Source organism: Scyliorhinus torazame, chromosome 17 (assembly GCF_047496885.1).
Source record: "Scyliorhinus torazame isolate Kashiwa2021f chromosome 17, sScyTor2.1, whole genome shotgun sequence".
NCBI classification, from domain to species: Eukaryota; Metazoa; Chordata; class Chondrichthyes; order Carcharhiniformes; family Scyliorhinidae; genus Scyliorhinus; species Scyliorhinus torazame.
The window spans coordinates 177290540-177313985 of NC_092723.1; the positions used below are offsets into that span (position 1 = coordinate 177290540).

The following is a 23446-nucleotide window of genomic DNA, read 5'->3' on the forward strand; positions in this document are numbered from 1 at the left end:
AAGCCTGCGGATTTCCCTATAGCATGGGGGTGTCCACAATGGGAAACCCCATTGGCCGGCTGCTGGGACAGGGAATCCCACCCAAAAACTTTAAAATGAGATGTGAGGAAGAAAATTCTGATGATGGGTATGAAGATGGTGAATCTGAACAGATTATGCTAGCCACAAGGAGTTTTAATCCTGTAAATGTATTGGTTGTGGAGTACTTTCATGTACTTCAGCGGTATGTGGGTAAGATGCATTAAAATGTAGATTCAATAAGTAATGATCAGCATTTAGATTTGACAATGACTATACCCTTGAGGTCACTCATAGAATTTACAGAGCAGAAGGAGGCCATTCAGCCCATCGAGTCTGCACCGGCTCTTGGAAAGAGCACCCTACCCAAGGTCAACACCGCCACCCTATCCCCATAACCCAGTAACCCCACCCAACATTAAGGGCAATTTTGGACACTAAGGGCAATTTATCATGGCCAATCCACCTAACCCGCACATCTTTGGACTGTGGGAGGAAACCGGAGCACCCGGAGGAAACCCACGCACACACGGGGAGGATGTGCAGATTCTGCACAGACAGTGACCCAAGCCAGAATCGAACCTGGGACCCTGGAGCTGTGAAGCAATTGTGCTATCCACAAGGCTACCGTGGATCAAATTATCACTCAAAGGTGATAATTTCATGTAAAATAGCTGAAGTAAGCTGGTGAATACCTATGCTGCTGAGCAAACTTCCATGAAAAAGGTGCAAATTTTGGCTGATTGACCTCTAGTATGGGAGTTCATACAAAGAATTCTTAGTTGAAGAATATAGTCTTCCCAACTAGTCCATGAGCTCAATCCCAAATTACCTTCCGTTCTTGTAGTACCTTTAGAGCAGTGGATAATCAGTTGGTGCCATTGTGTTTTGTCAGAAATAAATGCCTTGTATGCAGGGATAGGCAGGCTTTTATCAAAATAAAAGTCATTGGGCAAGATCATCCAGCTGTACACGCCAGCGGGATCTTCCGGTCCCGCCGATGGCAACCCCCCTGCCGTTGCTTTCCTGGAGGCGTGGGGTTGATTCAGAAAGAAATCCCATTGACAGTAGTGGGACCAGAAGAACCCGCTACCAGCTAACAGCAGGCTGCCTCCCACTGCTGCGAAACACGCCATAGAAGGCCAGAGAATCACACCCATTATATTAGATGATTGAAGACAATTCAGGAAATTTAGTATATTATTAAGGAGGATCATAGACAATGGCACGGTGATAGAACAAAGAAAAGTACAGCACAGGAACAGGGCCTTCGGCCCTCCAAGCCTGCGCCGACCATGCTGCCCGTCTAAACTAAAATCTACACTTCCGGGGTTCGTATCCTTCTATTCCCATCCTATTCATGTATTTGCCAAGATGCCCCTTAAACGTCACTATCATCCCTGCTTCCACCACCACCTCCGGCAGCGAATTCCAGGCACCCACTACCCTCTGTATATAAAAAAAAAAAAAAAAATTTAAAAAAATTTGCCTCGTACATCTCTAAACCTATGAACCTATGCCCCCTAGTAATTGACCCCTCTACCCTGGGAAAAAGTCTCTGACTATCCACTCTGTCTATGCCCCTCATAATTTTGTAGACCTCTATCAGGTTGCCCCTCAACCTCCTCTGTTCCAGTGAGAACAAACCAAGTTGATTCAACCTCTCCTCATAGCTAATGCCCTCCATACCAGGCAACATCCTGGTAAATCTCTTCTGCACCCTCTCTAAAGCTTCCTCATCCTTCTGGTAGTGTGGCGACCAGAATTAAACTAACTAAGGTTCTATACAGCTGCAACATGACTTGCCAATTTTTATATTCAATGCCCTGGCCAATAAAGGCAAGCATGCCGTATGCCTTCTTGACTACCTTCTCCACCTGTGTTGCCCCTTTCAGTGACCTGTGGACCTGTACATCAAGATCTCTCTGACTGTCAATACTCTTGAGGGTTCTACCGTTCACTGTATATTCCCTACCTGTATTAGATCTTACAAAATGCATTACCTCACATTTGTCCGGATTAAACTCCATCTGGCATCTCGCCGCCCAAGTCTCCAAACTATCTAAATCCTGCTGTATCCTCTGACAGCCCTCATCGCTATCCGCAATTCCACCAACCTTTGTGTCGTCCGCGAACTTACTAATCAGACCAGTTACATTTCCTACAAGTCATTTATATATACTACGAACAGCAACGGTCCCTGCGGAACACTCACCGCCCTCCAATCAGCAAAGTACCCTTCCTACTCTCTGCCTTCTATGACCTAGCCAGTTCTGTATCCATCTTGCCAGCTCACCCCTGATCCCGTGTGACTTCACCTTTTGTACCAGTCTGCCACGAGGGACCTTGTCAAAGGCCTAACTTAAGTCCATATAGACAACATCCACTGCCCTACCTGCAAATCAATGATGTCCATGCTTTTACGACACATTGATCACTGCTCTCATAGTCAAACTAACTATGCTTCTTAACCCAGGTTTTAATAATATTACTGCATCTTTGGAGAACAACCCCAGCCTAACCAGACTGTCTTCAAAACTGAAACTCCAGCCCAGGCAACATACTGGTGAATCTCCTCTGCACTTTTTCTAGTGCAATCGCATCCTTCCTATGGTGTGGCAACCCGAACTGCACTACTCCAGCTGTGGCCTAACAAGACTTTTATACAGTTCAATCATTACCTCCCTGCTCTTATTCTATGCCTGATAAAGATACATATCCCATATGCTTTCTAACCACCTTATCTACCTATACTGCTGCCTTCAGGGGATTTTTGGACATGTATCCCAAGGTCCCTCGGTTATCTGTAACTTTTTAGTGTCCTACCGTTCATTGTATATTCGCTTGTCTTGTTAGTCCTCCCAAAATGTATCACCTCACAGTTGTCAGGGTTAAATTTCATTTGCCACTGTTTTGCCCATCTGACCAGCCTGTCTATATCGTCCTGTAATCTAAGACTTTCCTCCTCGCTATTTACCACACCACCAATTTTCGTGTCATCTGTGAACTTGCTGATCATATTCCTTGCGTTCATGTCTAGATCATTAATGTACGCGACAAACCGTAAGGGACCCAGCACCAATCCCTGTTGTGGTACGCCACTATGTCAGGCTTCCAGTCACCTTCGACCATCATCTTGCCTCTTGCTACTAAGCCAATTTTGGATCCAATTTACTAAATTACCCTGAATTCCATGGACTCTTATCATCTTGATCAGTCTCCTTGCATTACTTTGCCAAGAGCCTTACTGAAGTCCATGTAGACTACATCAACTCCACTGCCCTCATCTACACACCTAATCACCTTGAAAAATTCAGTCAAACTTGTGAGACATGATTTCCCCTGACAAAGCCAAACTGACTGTACTTGATTAATCTTTTGTTCTCCAAGTGGAGATTAATTCTGTCCCTCAGAATTTGTACAATAGGGATATCAAAGATAATCTACTAATTGCTCATTGTGGAATAATGCACACGCGTGCATGTGCACTTGTGAGCAAGTGTGGCTATTCTGGGCATCGGTCGGGCTCTCTGAGGTCTAGCAGAAGAGGTTTCAGTTGTACCATGGGTGAGACTCATGCTGTTGAAACCACACATCAAGTTCCCGATCATTAACACTCACTGTAAAAAGGTTCTTCCTCACATCCCTCTGATGAGGTGGTCTGTTTAAAATTGCAAGGAAGAAGTGGAGATTCTCAAGCAATAACCATTGGTTGATCATAATTACAGCTGGTTAAGAATTATATATTCATCTTCCTCAGTACATTCGGGTGTTGATATCTTGCCCTCTAAAATATTTGTTAGCAGTAAGACTTTAAGTTGTACTTAAATTGTCTAAAATGAAAATCTGGCATTACTGAAATGTTTGAGAACATCTTTCGGCAATTGACAAATGCTTTCCCCATACTGCAACTTTATTTTCTTAATTTGTTAATGTTTTCATAATCTTTTTACTTCCCAGAATCCGAAATTCAAACATCTGTTATGACCACAGACACGCGGCCATCAGCCACTCAATCAGACAATGGGATTGATGATGACTCTGTGCAAATGCCACTTGTTTCAGAAGCTCAGCCAGCCAAGCCACAAATCAATGTTGCTAATATAAAACCATCACAGACTCTGTGTGTGCAGATACTTTCAATAGGTAGGTAAATCTTTGAGATGTAGAGATCTGTTGGTCTAAACAGAATTGCATGACCTCGCTGACAGTGACAGTACAAAAGGATTGCAAGCCATTTTTTGTTGCCTACAAGATTGGTTTCCCAATTGAAGGCATAACTAGTATTATATGCTTAATACATCCAATAGTGTAATTTAATCACCATCTCTACTTGTAAGGCAGATTAACTCCCCCGTAAGTTATCTGGCAGACTTGTTTTTGGAGATGTGTACCTAAACATAGTGGTTGGATAATGGCTTGGCAGGCTTTTCTTAATTTGATATTTGTTCACTTAATTAATATTCTGATTTGAGAAAGTATTTCCCGGAAAGTCTGAGCAACAGAATTTTCTCATTTTTCTACCTTTTTAAATTGTGGTTACGTGATCTTCTGCTATGTTTGACAGTCTCAATTGAAATCATACTATGAAGTAGTACAGAATTTGAATATTGTCAAAGCTGTTTGACTTGTATTCATTGGGACTATCTCAAGAATACCAGTGTCAGGCAACCAACAGCTTTATACTGAATGAGAAGAATCTGATGGGTTGGCAAGTGGACTCTGATCGAGGCATTGCCATGGAGAATGCACCAGGACATGGTAACTGACAGTTAACTGCCAAGCATTGTTGAAAGTCTAAACCAGGCAGCTTGTCTCTGGTCATGGTATTGGTCTTGAGGGTTGCCAGTCTCAAGGCAGGCAAAGTTACAGTGAGATTGGGAACAAGGGAGCCAGAGTGGTGCAAGGGCCTGGGGAGCCTGGGTGGGCCGCTAGGGCAGGGGCAGCCAGAGTGCAGCGAGGGCCTGGACAGTGTTACAACTGGTCCCCAGGTGAGGTCCCTATATTTGTTATGATACTGGGCAGAATATTCCAAAATTGTACTTCTCCCAGGAAAGGAGGGGTGAACTGGATCCCCTTTGTTCAACCCTGTTGCTCGTCAAGGTTAATTTTAAAAGATCCCTTCCTTTGTGGATACCTTTTCACAGTCTATGTATTTGTTTAAAAGGAGACCATTTAACCAGGCTTTCTTGAGTTAAAGACTGAGTGTATTAGTTATTAAAACATGAGAAGAAAATAATAAAACACAACACGTGCACGCAGATTAGTCCAAAATTAAGTCCAAAAAATGAAAGTTAAAAGATATGCAAAACTCTTTCACAGTAGATGGTGAAACATTTCAGCTGTTACCTTGGTCGCTCTGACTTTGGTACTTGGTTTGGAGATTCTTGATTCTTCAGGCTGAAGGCATTATCCTATTTCCTTTTTGACTGTGGCTTTTCTGACCTGTGACTTCTAATAATCTGAGAGAGAAACCTTTGTACCTGCGAGCACAGGGCTGCTTGTGGATGTTCTTCAGCTGTGACCTTCACAGCACACACTAGCACAGGGGTTCCCAAACTTGGTTAATTTGGACGTGGGTCCGAGAAGATCTATGGCCGTGGAGGGCCAAGAGGAGCAAGGGCGGTGATGGGGCGGTGGAGTCGAGCAGAATCGCAGCGGCGGTGGGGAGAAGACGAGAGGAATCGGGCAGGGGTGGTGGAAAAGGGGGAGGCGAGAGGTGTTGGGGCAGCGGTGGTGGGGAGTGGAGGGATCCGCGAGGAGTCGGGGCAGCGGCGATAGGGAGGGGAGGTGAGAGATGTTGGGGCAGCGGTGGTGAGAGAGTGGACTAGTCACAGAGGAATCGGGGCAGTGGTGATAGGGAGGGGGAGGCGAGAGGTGTTGGGGCAGTGGTGGTGGGAGAGTAGAGGGGTCCAAGAGGAGTCGGGGCAGTGGTGATAGGGAGGGGGAGGTGAGAGGTGTTGGGGCAGCAGTCGTGGAGGGGTCCGAGAAGAGTGGGGCTGTGATGGTTTGGGAGGTCCAATAGGAGTCGGGGCCGCGTATTTGTTGAATAACAACTTTTTTACGACAATAAATGTATACATACAAGACAAAAAATATTTTAAGTTTGTTCTCGTCTGTACCTATAGCTCATTAATCACGTTTAATTCTTCAATATCATAAGAATGTTTCTCCGATGTTCATTCAGTATCGTTGGATGGTCAAAGGGGTTCCTTGGTTAGTTACGTTTCGGAAAGCCTGCACTAGCACAGTAGAACTAGAACACCAGATTAGCATGCAGAGACCAGGGTTGCATTTGGCTTTTAACACTCTTCCTTGATATTCCTGGAAGCAGAAAAAAAAATTTTTGGAAAAATATACTTTATTTGTAAAATATTTGAAAGAACATTACAAACATTTCAAAATGGTCATCACACAAAGTGCAATAATATTCAAGTTCTCTACATACATCATGTTGCACACTTGACCTAGGTCACTGTCCACGTGGGGTTTGCACATTTTCCCTGTGTCTGCGTGGTCTCACCCCCACAACACAAAGATGTGCAGGGTAGGTGAATTGGCCAGCTAAATTGGCTCTTATTTGGGGAAAAAAATTGGGTGCTCTAAATTTATAAAATAATAAAAAATGTTGCACAATTTAGGTGCTTTAATACAGTCAAAGAAACATTATTACAGACATTTCAAATTGGTTGTTACATAAATGCAATGGTATTTAAGTTGTCTACGGAAATCAAGTTGCACTGGTGCTTGAATGTAGTTGTGATGCATGTAAAATTCACTGTATGCATTCAGTGTGAGTCATACACCCCGAGCAGGTCTGTACAATCCCACGTTCCCTCCTCAGTTCACTATGTCTGAAAGGTCTTGGACAGCAACCTTCCTCATTGCGCCTCTGCGGTGGCTGCCCCAAGCTTTTTTGCATCCCTCAGCACATAGCCTTGTTCTTTGGAAAGTGTCAGGGTGTAACACTTGGTCGGTGATAGTTCTTTGCGCGGGAGACCAACTAGTTTTGGACAGATGAAAGAGCACCTTTAAAAACACAAACATTCTTTCAACTCGTATCATGTCCACAGTGTGAGATATAACTCACTGGTGATGGTTTTCTGTTGAGATTTCTTTTTTAAAATATATTTATTTTAAAATGTTCATATTAATCAAAACAACCTGAAACAATCAAACAGAAATTCACAATAGAAGAGAAAAAAAAAAGCAAAAATACACAAACGCCTAATTAACTCTCTCAAAAACTTATCTAAACCCTCTGACAGCTGACAGTGACTAACTTTTTTTTAAAAGATGAATGGTTGCCATCTTAGGTAGAACCCCTCCACCGAACACCTGATGGTGTACTTGGCCTTCTCGAAATGCAGAAATGATATGAGGTTGCACAGCCAAGCTGAAGCTCTGAGCGGAGTAGGAAACCTCCACCCAAACAGAATTTGTCTCCGAGGCAAAGGACACCCATCAGTCTGCACCCCATACTGAATCATTGGCGAATCTGACACCCCAAATATGGCCACGAGCAGACATGGATCCAAATAATGTCCGATATGGTGTTTTAAGAAAGAAGCCCAGAAGCCTATAAACTTAGGACAGGAGTAGAAAATATGTGTATTGTTAGCTGGCCCACCCATCCCAGCCATGTGCGTCCTATGCAGAAACTTGAACTAAATCAGACTCAGCCGAGTACATGATGACATGAAGTTGACCTTGTGAAGGGAATGGAACCCAATTCACCCTCCCATTTCGTCCTCACCCCACTCAATAGAGCAGAATCTGTTGAAAGGATATAGCCATATATGTCTGAAACAGGACCTCCATCAGAACTAGCCAGAGATAGAATCTTCAACAGAGAAGAGGGCGGTGCCAAAGGAAAGGAGGGAAAAGCTTGTGTGAAAAATCGCGAATTTGAAAATACCTGAAAAGACTGGAACCGGGCAGTTGGAATTTCTCAGCCAACTCCTTAAAACTAGCAAACCGCCCCTCCACGAATCGACCCCCAAACCTCCACTCCAAAGACTTAAATGTCAAGTACAAACCAGCTGGTCGGAAAAGGTGATTATTACAAATGGGGGCTAGCGAAGACTGGGAAAGTAGCTTGAAATACTGCCTAAACAGCTTTCAAATTCTCGGAGTAGTTCACCACTGGATTCGAGGAAAATCTAACCGGGGAAAAAGGCAACGGTGCAGTAACTATTGCACGAAGACTAGAAGTAGTGCAGGAGCTCGCTTCCATTTGTCCCCATATGGAACCTTGATCGCTGATCGCTAAACCATAATGATGTCTTCTGAATATTGGCTGCCCAATAGTAAAGCAAATAATTGGAGAGGGCCAGGCCCCCTATCTGTCTCTTTTGAGCAGAACATCACGGATTCTACCTGCCCAAATAAAGGAAAAAATCAATTTGTTGACTTTTAACAAAAAAATAATTTGGCGAGAAAAATGGGGAGACACTGAAAGAGAAATAAAAATCTCGGGAGCACATTTATTTTAATCGTCTGTACCCTACCTGCCAAGGAGACTGGAAATTGTTCCACCTCTGCAAGTCTGTTTTAAAACTGCAAACCAGACTACTGTAGTTTAGTTTATGAAGTGAAGGCCAGCTTTAGGTCTACCGGAGCCCCAGGTAACGAAGCTCATCTTGGCAAGGCAAAACGATAACATCCCCAGTTTGACTTTCCTCTCGGGGGTTGGGGGGGGCATTGACTGGGAATCATTCACTTTTGTCTATGTTCAACTTATACCCAGTGTTATGGGCCAGGGTTTAGAGAACCCCAGAATGTATCATGGAATTCACCTGACCCACGGCTTTTACTAGATTGTGGTATGGGGAGCACACGGCCCACTCTCAGGTGTGGTACAGCAGAAATGGAAAAGTATTTTTTAATAGCAAAACAATGTTTATTCTATGAACTCAAGTTAACCTTTTTAAAACATACAGTGAACATCTTAGCAACCATCAATTCAAATACAACCCCCAAAGAATACAACACTAAGTAATCCTTAATAACTTCCCAAACAACATCCAGAAGACAAAAGAAACACCTTTTAACAGAAGCACATCAGGTTTACATTCACTACTGAGAACATTTATAATTCTGAATTCACCAAATGATCAAGAGAAAGTCGTTTCATGGCAGAGAGAACAGCAGTACACCTGCTTTGTCTGGCTTCAGCTCCAACACTGAAAATGAAACCAAAGAAAACACAGACACACCCAAGCTTTTCTCAAAGTGAAGCTAAAAAACAGAGCCAGAGCTCAGCTCCACCCACACTCTGACATCACTGCAGTAACATGAGCAGCCAAACATTTCTTAAAGTGACATTCTCATGACACCAGAAAAGGAGAGGAAAACCAAACCCGGGATAAGGAGTCATTGAACACATCCAGAATTAAAGGCACTAGCTGCTCCGTGAACCTCTTCTAGAATTTAATCGAAAAGCCATCAGCCACTTCCACCAAGAGAGATTGCCCAAGGGATACTTAAAGGCCACAGTAAACAGATTCACCCAACCAAGTCAAATGACTGGTTACAGAAAAATCTACAGACGTCGTCAGCAAAGTACACCCACCCCCAGTGCCATCGCGCTTGAATACAACCACACCCACATGCAAATACAAATGGAAGTGAGGCAAACATAAACTACTAACGTCTATGTCTAACAAAACCAAACAAAACAAGAACTCTAAGCTCATTATCTAAAAAACTGCGATAATGAGCTGCAGCAAACCTTTCAAAATCACACCCCTTAGCTATTTCTTAAGTTAGCAGGCAGACTCCCAACTTGTGAGAAAAATGGTTAGAAACAACAAAATACCAAAACCCCATGACCGGGATTCTCTGTTTCAGAGACTAAGTGCTGGTGTCGGGACAAAATCGGTGGACTTCCACAACAGCAAAATTGGCGCAGTTCCCAGAGCAATCCATCAACCATTAATAGGCTAGCACCAACGCCACGTGGAACACGAACGAATCCAATGAGAAAAGGTGTCGGACATGCTGGAGTCGGGATTGAACTCGAGCGGCTGACTAGCTGTAGCCACATATTAGCATTCCACTCCCCACACACTTTCATCCCAGCCACCAAGATGGCAGCATGGGGAGCGGCACCCAGGTTTGCAGACGCAGAGCTGGAGATCCTGCACTAAATGTTCAGGGCGAGCGTCACCATGACAGCCACTGGGAGTGGATTTCCTACCCCCATACCCCGTCAATACCAGGGGCGTATGACTGGACAGATATATCACGCTGTCCCCCGCTCAAAACGGAGACTTCGGCATGCCCAGCTTGACAGGTCCTCGAATTACTGGCACTGCCGGTACACATGAGACCTGATGCAACGCTTCCTTCCCATCTCCTCCTCTGCCTGTTGGGTGTCCGGCTTCCCATCCTCACCGACTGCTACCTGTTCCTCTGGAGCAGGCTCCGCCGCTGCAGGTTCCTCCTCAAGCAGTTCCAGCTCGTACAGAGTAAGTGCATCGCCCAGGGCTGCGGTGGCCAGGAGGAAGGCCAACATTCCTTGTTGAATTCAGGGGCGTCATTCTCCGACCCCCCCAGCGGGTCGGAGAATGGCCATTGGCCGCCGTGAATCCCGCCCCCGCCGGTTGCCGAAGTCTCCGGTACCGGAGATTGGGCGGGAATCGGGCCGTGCCGGTTGGCGGGCCCCCCCCCCCCCCCCCCCCCCCCCCCGCTCAATTCTCTGGCCCGGATGGGCCGAAGTCCCGCCGAGAAATTGCCTGTCCCGCCGGCGTAAATTAAAGTAGGTATTTACCGGCGGGACAAGGCGGCATGGACGGGTTCCGCGCCAGCTGGCGGGGCAACAAATGCCGTTTCCGCCAGCTGGCGGGGCGGAAATCCCTCCGGCGCCGGACTAGCCCCTCAATGTCGGGGCTCGGCCCCCAAAGATGCGGAGCATTCCGCACCTTTGGGGCGGCCGATGCCCGTCTGATTGGCGCCAGTCGGCGGACATCGCGCCGTTGGGGGAGAATTTCGCCCCCGAAGTCCATTGTCTGTGGGGGGTGAAAGTAAGACACGTTAGAATGGTGAAACGGGCTAAATGGTGGCCCCAGCCTGCACTGCAGCCCCTGCCCCCGCATGTGCCCCTCTTTTCTCCATCTCCACACCCAGCTGCTGCCTTCCACAACCTGGCCCCATTGGTCCCCGGCACCATGGGAGCCTCTGGCCCTGACACAGGTCCCTACTGTCAGGGGTTCCCTTGGCTGGCGCTACCCACGCCAGCGGTGTACTCCATAGCCCCCGCTCTGCACCCTCCTATTGGGGCGATTGTGGGCTGAGGCACGATCAATTGAAGAAAGACTAGAGTTGGATACAACTGAGGCTTTATTGCTCTAAGATGTGTGGCCTCCCACAGCAGCTGGCGAAATGGCTGCTGAATGGAGGACACGCATATTTATACTCCGCCTACTGGGCGGAGCCAGCAGGCACGGACTACCGGCGAACTTGTAGTACAGGTCCTACATTACATCACCTAATACAGATGCAACAGTGGTTTACCACATTTGTCAAATCCCAAGTTTCTTTACCCGTCAGTCTGGCCTCAATAAAAGTCGAGATGGATTTGCAGGTACAGCATTAGTTATTTTATTTAGCTTGCAAGCTTTCCTCAATTCTCAGGAGCACGAAGCACATCCTGCTCCGTAGACTTCTGGAATCAAGTGAGGATGTGGAACAAAGGAGTCTGTACTGATACATTCAAATGGCATCAAGTTTCACATACACGATGCCCATAGGTCAACCTATATCCCTCCTGACCTGTTGATATATTCTGATTGGCTCACTTCCAATTCCTTCCTCTGGCCCCTATTACCCAGCATCCTTTTCTCCTCCTTTGGTGGACACACCTCTTCCTGCTTTGCCATGCGGTCTGAAATCCTTTGTGAACTCACCAGAATTACACTGGCCTGCCTCTACATTACATTAACTAATATCTCTAAAGTAACTATTTTATATCACATTCGTCATTCCCTCCTATTATCATTCCATGATAACCGAACTATCCAATCCATAGCTACGGTTCCTCATCTAAAAAGATCCGTCGCTGCATTTCCAATTCCTGGCTTAGCCCCCCTTCATCTGCTGCACCCTCATGGATTTTCACAGTTAAGATTTTAGGGGCGTTGATCTGTTCCAGTGCACCCCGCATTCTACCCATCACACATTTAAGGATGGCTAGGCCCACAAAGATGCAGCCGATAGCCACCACTAAATACATGGCCATATTTATCAACCAGTCCTTCCAACCTCCAAATTCCCAGTTACCCCAAGAGCCAGGATCCTGCATTCCGTCCAGGTGATCCCGTATGTGATCCATAAATTTAGTGATGTTAGCGGTCAAGTCCTGAACTCCCATGATACACTTGCCCTGCACTATGGCGCATACCCCACCCTCACGGGCCAGAGGATAGTCAAGAGCATACCGGTTCTGCATTGCAAACAACCGTAGCTGAGACAATTCCTTGGTTATTGCCCCGAGGGCTCCCAAGGTTTCATTTCCCAAGATGGGTAAGGCCACAAATAAAATAATTCCTATTGCTGACAGCCAAGGAACTCCCCAGTAGCCCAGTTTATCTAGCTTCGAAACGCCCATTCGGGCCGCCTAGCAATGCGGAAAGCCCTTGTCCCAACAGTGATATGAGAGACATTCCCCCAGCCACAAAGGAGCTGGAGGCCGGCGTTCAATGGAACGCAAGTGGTGTTGTAACAAACGCATTGGCCAGACGCCTGGGTGATATGGCACCTCCTGTCCGTACAGGTGGGGAACAGACATGTTATATTCGTTTCCACCTCCACCAGCAAACAGCCGTATCCTTCACTGCTGAAACAATTCTCGTACGACCGGGAATCCCTATTGGGAGTGAAGTGGCTAGGTATATATGCCCTCCACCGTTGCAGCCTATCATACTGTGAATGGGAATTATCCCGAGGAAGGGGAAGGCAAATAGCCGGTGGTGCTGAACCCGGATCGTAAGGAAGAGTGACCTGCTCGGGCGGTGGCTCGGAACGCTGACAATGAACCACCGTTTGGGGAGTTCCCCAAAGCGGTGAAACAGAAAATAACCTAGACACCGCTGCGGGGTTCGGATAGCAGACAACCCGTCCGTGGCCATACAAGCGGTGGTAAATCTGGTAGAAGTGATTTATACTACCCAGGTTTTCCTCAGTTTGGCCTTTAACTAAATTAAGTGTATCTCCCGATAACCTACATTCTAGCTGTACTTCCCTTCTCACACGCCCCGTCCTTTCTCTCGTCCCTCTCTCTCTCACAATCTCTTCCTACGCTCTCCTGCCGGTCTGATGTTACCTTTATCGCACCAATCTTAACGCATCCAAGATCAAATTTACATGTACTCCAAAAACAAGGCAATGTCCATATAATGTTCCCTTCCCATCGCCGGGACCGGTGCAATTGCTTCATGACTCCTGCATTCTCCTTAACTTTGACGACCTTCCATGAGTCGATACCATGTCTTCGTATATGGGGGCAGCGAAGAACATCACCTTTGCATAGGTGATGTATCCTTGTAGATTGGTTGGGGTTACAAATATAGATAATATTCCCCTTTTCTATGTCCGTCGCCAATAACACTCCAAGCGAGGTGAGGCCAAATATCACAGACGGTGCGTAGCCACCCCATCATGCTCCACACCTGTAAAATAGCACTGGAGAAGGGAGGTAGGTTAATCTGGCCAAGAAAATGAGGCCCATTATCAGAACTCAACTGAGCTGGTCTACTGTACCGGGGAATGATTTCCCGCATCAGAACTTTAACCACAGTAGCAGCTTTATTATCGGTAGTCGGATACGCCTCAACCCATCTGCTGAACCCATCCACAATGACCAAAACATATTTATAACATTGACACCTTTCCAACTCAATGTAATCCATTTGGAGTGTCTCAAAGGGACCACTGGGCAACGGGGTTTGCCCCATCCCACAAGGGATACCTTTTCCGGTGTTATATTGCTGACAAATCAAACACCGATTACTGATACTCTGGGCCAACCCCTGCATTTTAGGGTGCCACCAAGTGACCAGCAACAAATCACTAGTCCCTCGAGCCCCACAATGAGTTGCAAAGTGTACACATTCAATGACCCATAAAGCCAGTACATCAGACATACAAGTCTGATGTGCTGGCGTGGTCCATAAAGAGGAAATAGAATCATATGTACAACCTAACCGTTTCCACATTTGTTTATCACTCTCAGGAGCGTCCTCCTGTAACCTTATGACGTCTTGGATGGTTGGCATTGACTTGTCAGAAGCAGACATATTTATAGTAGATCGTTTAGTCTGACTTAACATTTTAGGCACCATCAAAATCACCTTTGCTCTTTGTAGTATATATAAATGATTTGGAGGAAAATGTAACCGGTCTGATTAGTAAGTTTGCAGACGACACAAAGGTTGGTGGAATTGCGGATAGCGATGAGGACTGTCGGAGGATACAGCAGGATTTAGATTGTCTGGAGACTTGGGCGGAGAGATGGCAGATGGAGTTTAATCCGGACAAATGTGAGGTAATGCATTTTGGAAGGTCTAATGCAGGTAGGGAATATACAGTGAATGGTAGAACCCTCAAGAGTATTGAAAGTCAAAGAGATCTAGGAGTACAGGTCCACAGGTCACTGAAAGGGGCAACACAGGTGGAGAAGGTAGTCAAGAAGGCAAACGGCATGCTTGCCTTCATTGGCCGGGGCATTGAGTATAAGAATTGGCAAGTCATGTTGTATAGAACCTTAGTTAGGCCACACTTGGAGTATAGTGTTCAACTCTGGTCGCCACACTACCAGAAGGATGTGGAGGCTTTAGAGAGGGTGCAGAAGAGATTTACCAGAATGTTGCCTGGTATGGAGGGCATTAGCTATGAGGAGCGATTGAATAAACTCGGTTTGTTCTCACTGGAACGAAGGAGGTTGAGGGGAGACCTGATAGAGGTATACAAAATTATGAGGGGCATAGACAGAGTGGATAGTCAGAGGCTTTTCCCCAGGGTAGAGGGGTCAATTACTAGGGGGCATAGGTTTAAGGTGAGAGGGGCAAGGTTTCGAGTAGATGTACGAGGCAAGTTTTTTACGCAGAGGGTAGTGGGTGCCTGGAACTCGCTACCGGAGGAGGTAGTGGAAGCAGGGACGATAGGGACATTTAAGGGGCATCTTGACAAATATATGAATAGGATGGGAATAGAAGGATACGGACCCAGGAAGTGTAGAAGATTGTAGTTTAGTCGGGCAGCATGGTCGGCACGGGCTTGGAGGGCCGAAGGGCCTGTTCCTGTGCTGTACATTTCTTTGTTCTTTGTTATCACTTGCTGAATTTGCGCGGCTGTCCGCGCTGCACAATCTGCTTGTTCATTACCAACGTCAACTGGGGTCTTACCATTTGTGTGGGCAGCGCATTTAATAACGGAAATCTGCGCGGGCATAAGGAGGGCCTGCAGTAGGTCATTAACTAAACCCCGGTGGGATATTTCCGTGCTTGCCGAGGTAAGGAATCCCCTATTCTTCCAGAGTTGTCCGAAGTCATGAACTACCCCAAAAGCATATCGGGAGTCAGTGTAAATATTTACCCGACGATCTACCCTAAGTATACATGCACGGGTGAGGGCAAAAAGTTCGGCTTGTTGAGCTGAATAAGGGGTCTGGAAAGCTGCCGCTTCTAGAATCAGACCATCCTGTTCTACGATTGCATAACCGGACAATCTCCGGCCAGTGGGGCTTATTAATGCACTGCCATCAACATACATAATCATGTCAGGTTGTTCTAACGGAATATCTCTCAGATCGTCCCTTATTGTTGTAGTTTCCTGAATCAAGGCTAAACAGTCGTGACCAGGTGCGTCCTCATGGACAGGGGGACCGCTAAGAAAACAGGCTGGATTGATAGTGGTACAATATTTAAATGTCAGACGTGGATTGTTCAAAAGGTATATCTCATACCTATTCTGACGAGCTGCGGTAAGATGCCGAGTCTGCAGTTGCCTCAGTAGTGCGATGACCGAGTGGGAGCTATACACCGTAATATCCTGTTGGAGGGTGAGAGCATGTAACGGCTATGCGATGGCATTGATTGAACGTAAATCCTGTACTAATCGGTACTGGTCTGGTTTGGCTGGTTTAGGCACAGCAAGTATGGGGGTGTTACATTCTGATTGGCAAGGGACCAAAATACCCTGTTGCAACAGCTCTTGAATTAATTTGTCTATAGACGGAGCAGCTTGGGATTTCAGGGGGTATTGCCGAATGGAAGGTAGCTTTACATGATCCTTAATCGTTACCTTTATAGGTGTAACATTTGTCTTTCCCACTTGTGATGGGTATTTCGCCCAGACCTGTGGATTGACATATTCCAAAACATCATGTCCCCAGTGATGCTGCAGTCGAGTGTTAATTGTTTCAGGGACCTCAAAATATTTTATGGCAGTGCCGTCCGGCATGACTTGAAGTGCGTACTCTGTTGGATCCGAATGATCCACTGCCCTCCTTACCATTTGCCCCAGATCCCTGGCATGGTACTGGTCGTGGACCTGACGTGTAATATGAGGGCTTACCGAAGCTGACTGTGGCCATAAATGTGGTGGTATTGTAACAAAATCGGCTGTACATTCTTTTCCCCTGACTGTGGCTGTACCTTTGACTGGCCATTCGGTCCCAATTAATGGCCGGTATTTGTCCTCCAACTCCCTGTTTGTCCGGTTCTGTCATAGGCCAGGGTAACGTGATGCAGTGAATGTTCAATGTCTAACGTCCACCACTGGGGGTGATAGAAATATAGCACTGTTATCTCATCCTCCATGATTTAACCGTTACCCCCTCGTCTCCGCACTCTAGCTGTAGCTGGAAGATACACAGTAAATCTTGGGCCAACAAGTTACAGTCCAATCCAGTAGTCACTACAAACTGATGATCTGCAGACTTATTCTCGTAAGTGACTGTCACAGGTTCAGAAATAGGATACTCACACACCTGTCCTTCGAACCCCGACAATTGCTGCATGTGGTCGGATAGTGGTAGTCGAAGTTCTGATTGCACAGAAGACATGGCTGCTCCAGTGTCGATTACAAATGAGTGATGTTGATCTCCTGTCTGCAGAGAGATAATAGGTTCCCTGTCCGATTGGAGAGTCCTTATGACTAAATTAGCTAGTCAATCCTGTGTTGGGAAAGGGTTTGCCTGGGAGAAGTCAGTGTATCTCGTCTGTCCTCCCCTTGGTGGGTACCCCCTCCTTTGGGTCGGATAATCTCCTTCTACTGCCTGTCTTTTAAAGGGGCATTCCTGTTGCCTGTGATCTGCACGGCCGCAATTAAAACATGCATTGCTCCCTCTATATCTGCCCCGTCCTCTTCTCCCAGTAGACCAATGGCCCCTCAGAGGGGGCGGCGGTTGTAAAGCTGTTGATGCATACGGTGGGCCATAAAAAGGAGCTGAGGGTCCCTTTGGGTGGGTTTGATATCCTCCCCCTCGCTGATCCACCCACCCAAAGTCACAATATTGGGGCTCCTGCTGGTAAACTACCATTTCTGCCGCTTGTTGGGGTCGCAGATCATCTTTTTTCATTACATAACTCAGTCTTAACCTTTGTAACTGAGCCTCCTTCTTGGCCTACACCCTCCTTCCAATAAAATCTGACTGCCCTTGCCATCTGGGAAGGGTCATTCTCTGTCCAATTCATGTTATTACATTTCACAGCAGTAGCCACAGAAGGTGGTAGGCAATGCATTAACAGAGCACAATATTGAGGGGAATTCTGACCATTTTGATATGGCAAGTCGCCTGACTGCCCACGGTAGATTTCATTAAAACGCTCCAGAAATTCCTCTGGCTCTTCAGTCTTCTTAGGTTTTAGGTCTAAGATAGCAGAAATATTTATGGGCTTTTGAAATGTGCTATTCAGCGCATTCAGGATCTGTGTCCGTCTATCGTCTAACGCATGGGCTTGCTGAAGTGCGGCGTGGCTAGCATAATTTAGGTGATTGGTATCTTCCTAATCGGCAACTGTCTCCGAGTGTCACCAGGGAGCACTCTAGCTATTTCCTCTGGTTCTTCCAAGACTTCGACGTCCCTCCCTGTCACTAGAGGGAGTTCTTTCTCTTCAAAATCATCTGTTGCAGCTCCCTTTGTTCTGAAATTTGCGGTTTCCCCTTGGTTTGGAGGGATTTAGGTGGTATGCTTAATTGTTTCTGGTTAGAATCAAGCCCTTCTCTCGCTGTCCGAGATCTGGTCCTAGAGCTAACTGGGCTTGCGGAACAGAGCTCCTCTTTCTCTACTGATCGTGAAGATGGTAAATCAGGACCCACACTATCACCCAAAAGGGCTTGAGTTACTGGCATGATTGAAATCTGGGGAGCAGTGACTGGATATAAATTATTATACTCTGGTGGTTCTGGAATTAGTGCAGACAATGCTACAGGTGCAGTCGGAACTTTTAGTGACTTTTCTAAATTATTGAATTTATCATTTTCTGTCAATTCAAGGCCAGCCATTGAACTACGTAGCTCATCTTTTGTATGACCCGAGACTTTCCTGTCTCTACTTGCGCGTTTTTTTTTGTTTTTTTTCTTGGCAAAATGATTGAAAAGGTTCTAACAGTGTTCTTTTAAAACTTAAAAATGTTTGAAAATTCAAATTGAATTACTGCAACTTGCAAGCTTAGCTCTGATCTCAACTCAGAACTAAATTTACGATTTGCTTAACACAACTTGTATAACATTTACAACTTAATTAATTCTTTATCTTAACAATTTTTCTTTTAACAAGTTTTTCTTACATTCACAAAAATGTTGGCAAAGTCAACTATCATCTCCAGATTTACACTTTTTAAAATGGTGTTAGTGATCTTCTTTAAGTTTCTATTAATTCACAAATAAAATGAGATAAACATTATTTCAAGTAAGTAAAACTTAAGATTCTGGCAATTTCAATCAATTGCTTTCGAAAATAATAACTTTTATCAAAGAGGTGGAGAAACCCACTGGTTTCCTTTAATTAATTCAAAACGTAACTTTGCTGGAGTTCACTGACTCAAAGGAAAGGTATCCGATTACACTACAGGCTGCTGCTGTTATCTCAAGGCCTGAGTGAGAAGCACAGTCTGTCGTCTTTAACTTTGACTGCTCTTGTTAACCCTTTGAGAGACTTCTGCTTCAACCAATATGCAGCATTCCCCACAATCTCAACTAGTCCTCAGAACTGCGCCCTTCGCCACTACAGTCCAAGGGTACAATTTTAGCTTAATCAACTATATATTTAAAACACTCACACATGGAGTTGAACCATCTTCAATTTTAGATGTCACATCAACCCATAACCTAACCCAAGCCGAATCAGAACTCACACATGGAGTTGAACCATCTTCAGATTTAAAAACACTTATTTAACTGACCCCTCATCTGCTGAAATCACATCAGTCGTCAACAACACAATTAACCCAAAACTGAACTATCAATTATAATATCCCATCAGTTTAATTTGCTAATCCCCAGACTGACCTTTGATTTTGTCGAGACGATCTTTCCGTACCAACCGCGAGTGACCAGACTAATCAGACGATAAGAAGAGGGGAAAAATCAATGCGTGGTCATTTTCCAGCTCTACATTTGTGGGCCCTTTTTCCCCATCCTCCTGTTCATAATCAGTCTAATTCTGATTTCGCAGTTGGTCAGAACCGTCTTGAGAAATCCCGGGTTTTCGGCACCAATTGTCAAATCCCAAGTTTCTTTACCCGTCAGTCTGGCCTCAATAAAAGTAGAGATGGATTTGCAGGTACAGCATTAGTTATTTTATTTAGCTTGCAAGCTTTCCTCAATTCTCAGGAGCACGAAGCACATCCTGCTCCGTAGACCTCTGGAATCAAGTGAGGATGTGGAACAAAGGAGTCTGTACTGATACATTCAAATGGCATCAAGTTTCACATACACGATGCCCATAGGTCATCCTATATCCCTCCTGACCTGTTGATATATTCTGATTGGCTCACTTCCAATCCCTTCCTCTGGCCCCTATTACCCAGCATCCTTTTCTCCTCCTTTGGTGGACACACCTCTTCCTGCTTTGCCATGCGGTCTGAAATCCTTTGTCTGTGAACTCACCAGAATTAGACTGGCCTACCTCTACATTACATTAACTAATATCTCTAAAGTAACTATTTTATATCACATTCGTCACATTCACCCCGTTAAAATTGAGTCCGGCGGGGGTGGTGGAGAACTATATACAGCAATGATTTTATATTTACAGTATTTTATCAGAAAAAGAATGGTCTTTTGAAATCCGGTGCCAGTTAGAGATTTAACCGATCTGGTGCCTTGATGTTCCGCTGGGAGCGACGTAGCGGTGGCAGCGATGTGGATGCTGACCTGATGTTCGGTGACTCCGGGAGCGTGCCGAAATCCTCTTCATCCTCGGGCGTGGACACCGGAAGGACGGATGGTCCTTGTGGGTTTAATGCTGGGAGCGCCGGGGGAGGGGAGGGTGGCGCCGGGCCGGAGAGTTGTGGGTGTCTGGAACCTGCTTGTGCCAGGTCCCTGAGGGAGACAGTATCTTGGCGGCCGTCGGGGTACGCCACGTGGGCATACTGGGGGTTGGCATGGAGCAATTGCACCCTTTCCACCAACGGGTCCGCCTTGTGGAGGCGGACGTGCCTACAGAGCAGGACTGGTCCTGGAACTGCGAGCCAAGTCGGGAGCGACACCCCGGATGTGGACTTCCTGGCGAAGGCAAAAAGACGTTCATGGGGTGTGTTAGTAGCAGTGCACAGCAGTGACCGAATGGAGTGGAGTGCATCAGGGAAGACCTCCTGCCAGTGAGAGGCTGGGAGGTTCCTGGACCGTAGGGCCAGTTGGACGGCCCTCCATACCGTCCCGTTCTCCCTCTCTACCTGCCCGTTTCCCCGGGGGTTATAGCTGGTCGTCCTGCTGGAGACGATACCCCTGCTGAACAGGAACTGACACAGCTCATCGCTCATGAATGAGGATCCCCTGTCACTGGATAAAGGCGGGGAAACCGAACAGAGCGAAGATAGTGTTTAGGGCTTTGATGACGGTGGCAGATGTCATGTCGGGGCATGGGATGGCGAAGGGGAACCTGGAGTACTCATCGACCACACTGAGAATATACGTGTTTCGGTCGGTGGAAGGGTAGGGCCCTTTGAAATCCACGCTGAGGCGTTCAAAGGGGCGGGAGGCCTTCACCAGGTGCGCATGATCCGGCCAGTAGAAGTGCAGCTTGCTCTCCGCACAGACCTGGCAGTCCCTGGTGATTATCCGTACTTCCTCGACAGAGTAGGGCAAGTTGCGGGCCTTAATGAAATGGTACAACCTTGTGACTCCCGGGTGACAAAGGCTGTAGTGCAGGGTCCGGAGTCGGTCTACTTGTGCGCTGGCACATGTACCTCGGGATAGGGCACCTGGGGGCTCGTTGAGTTTGCCAGGGCGATACATAATCTCGTAATTATAGGTGGAGAGCTTGATCCTCCACCGCAAGATTTTATCGTTTTTGATCTTGCCCCGCTGTGTGTTATTGAACATGAAGGCTACCGACCGTTGGTCAGTGAGGAGAGTGAATCTCCTGCCGGCCAGCTGATGCCTCCAATGCCGCACAGTTTCAACGATAGCTTGGACCTCTTTTTCGACGGATGAGTGGCGAATTTCTGAGGCATGAAGGGTGCAGGGAAAAAAATGCCACGGGTCTGCCTACCTGATTGAGGGTGGCGGCGAGGGCGACGTCCGATGCGTCACTCTCTACTTTAAAGGGCAGTGTCTCGTCTACTGTGTGCATCCCGGCCTTGGCGATATCGGCTCTTATACGGGCGAAGGCATGCTGTGCCTCGGCCGTCAGGGGAAAATGGGTGGACTGAATGAGTGGGCGGGCCTTGTCCGCATCGTTTGGGACCCACTGGGCATAGTACGAGAAGAACCCCAGGCAGCGTTTGAGGGCCTTGGGGCAGTGGAGGAGGGGAAGCTCCATGAGGGGGCGCATGCGGTCGGGATCGGGCCCCAGAACCCGTTCTGGACCACATAGCCGAGTATGGCTGAGCACTTCTTGTTGTAGGTGAGGTTGAGGAGAGTGGCGGTGTGGAGAAATTTGGCACGGTTGGCATCGTGGTCCTGCTGGTCATGTCCGCAGATGGTGACGTTGTCTAGATACGGGAGGGTGGCCCGCAAACCGTACTGGTCGACCATTCAGTCCATCTCCCTTTGGAAGACCGAGACCCCGTTAGTGATGCCGAAGGGAAACCTGAGGAAGTGATAGAGATGACCGTCCGCCTCGAAAGCGGTGTATGGACGGTCTGATTTACGAATGGGGAGCTGGTGGTAGGCGGATTTGAGGTCTACCGTTGAGAAGACCCGGTACTGCGCAATCTGATTGACCAATCAGATATGCGTGGGAAGGGGTACGCGTCGGGCTGCGGGAACCGATTGATGGTCTGGCTGTAGTCCATGCCCATTCTGTGTTTCTCCCCAGTTTTAAAGACTACCTCTTGGGCTCTCTAGGGGCTGTTGCTGGCCTCAATAATGCCCTCCCGAAGCAGCTGCTGGACCTCGGACTGGATGAAGGTCCTGTCCTGGGTGCTGTACCGTCTGCTCCTGGTGGCGACGGGTTTGCAATCCGGGGATAGATTGGCGAAGAGGGAAGGTGGATCGGCCTTTAGAGTCGTGAGGCCGCACACTGTGAGGGGTGATAGGGGCCCGCCGAATATGAGGGTTAGGCTCTGGAGGTTACACTGGAAGTCCAGGCCAAGTAGTAGGGCAGCGCAGAGGTTAGGGAGGACGTAGAGGCGGAAACCGCTGAATTCTACGTCATGGACCGTGAGTGTGACCATGCAGAACCCCCGGATCACCACTGAATGGGATCCGGAGGCCAGGAAAATTATTTGGTTGGCGGGGTGTACCGCGAGGGAGCAGCGCCTTACCGTATCCGGGTGTATGAAGCTTTTGGTGCTCCCGGAGTCCAGCAGCCAAGAGGTCACATGGCCGTTGATTTTCACACTGGTCGATGCGGTGGCCAGGTTGTGCGGACGAAACTGGTCGATCGTCATGAGGTGAGTCGTGATCGGTTGTCGCTGACGTCGGACGCTGGGGGGCCCAGGTCCTGGAATGCTGTCGATGTCCATGTCCCGTGGGGGAGACAAGATGGCGGCGCCTGATGATCTTGCGGGGAACAAAATGGCGGTGCCCATGGGCCGCACGTTGCAGGGGTTGAACAAGATAGTGGCGCCCATGGGCCGCATGTGGACTGAGGGGGGAGAAGATGGCGGTGCCCACTGACCGCGCCTGGCCCCGGGAGGTGAAGATGGCGGTGCCCACTGACTGCGCCTGGCCCCGGGAGGTGAAGATGGCGGTGCCCACTGACCGCGCCTGGCCCCGGGAGGTGAAGATGGCGGCGCCCACTAGCCGCGCGTGGTCT

General features: G+C 47.4%; 1 protein-coding gene across 1 annotated transcript in view; it reads left to right on the forward strand.

Moving 5' to 3' along the window:
- The window catches only part of atf7ip2 (activating transcription factor 7 interacting protein 2), a 144840-nt gene that overhangs the window by 113605 nt on the left and 7789 nt on the right, over nucleotides 1–23446 (forward strand). The window contains exon 10 of the mRNA XM_072479815.1: nucleotides 3979–4164. Coding sequence (XP_072335916.1) covers nucleotides 3979–4164 — 186 coding nt within the window. The remainder of the gene's footprint in view (nucleotides 1–3978; nucleotides 4165–23446) is intronic.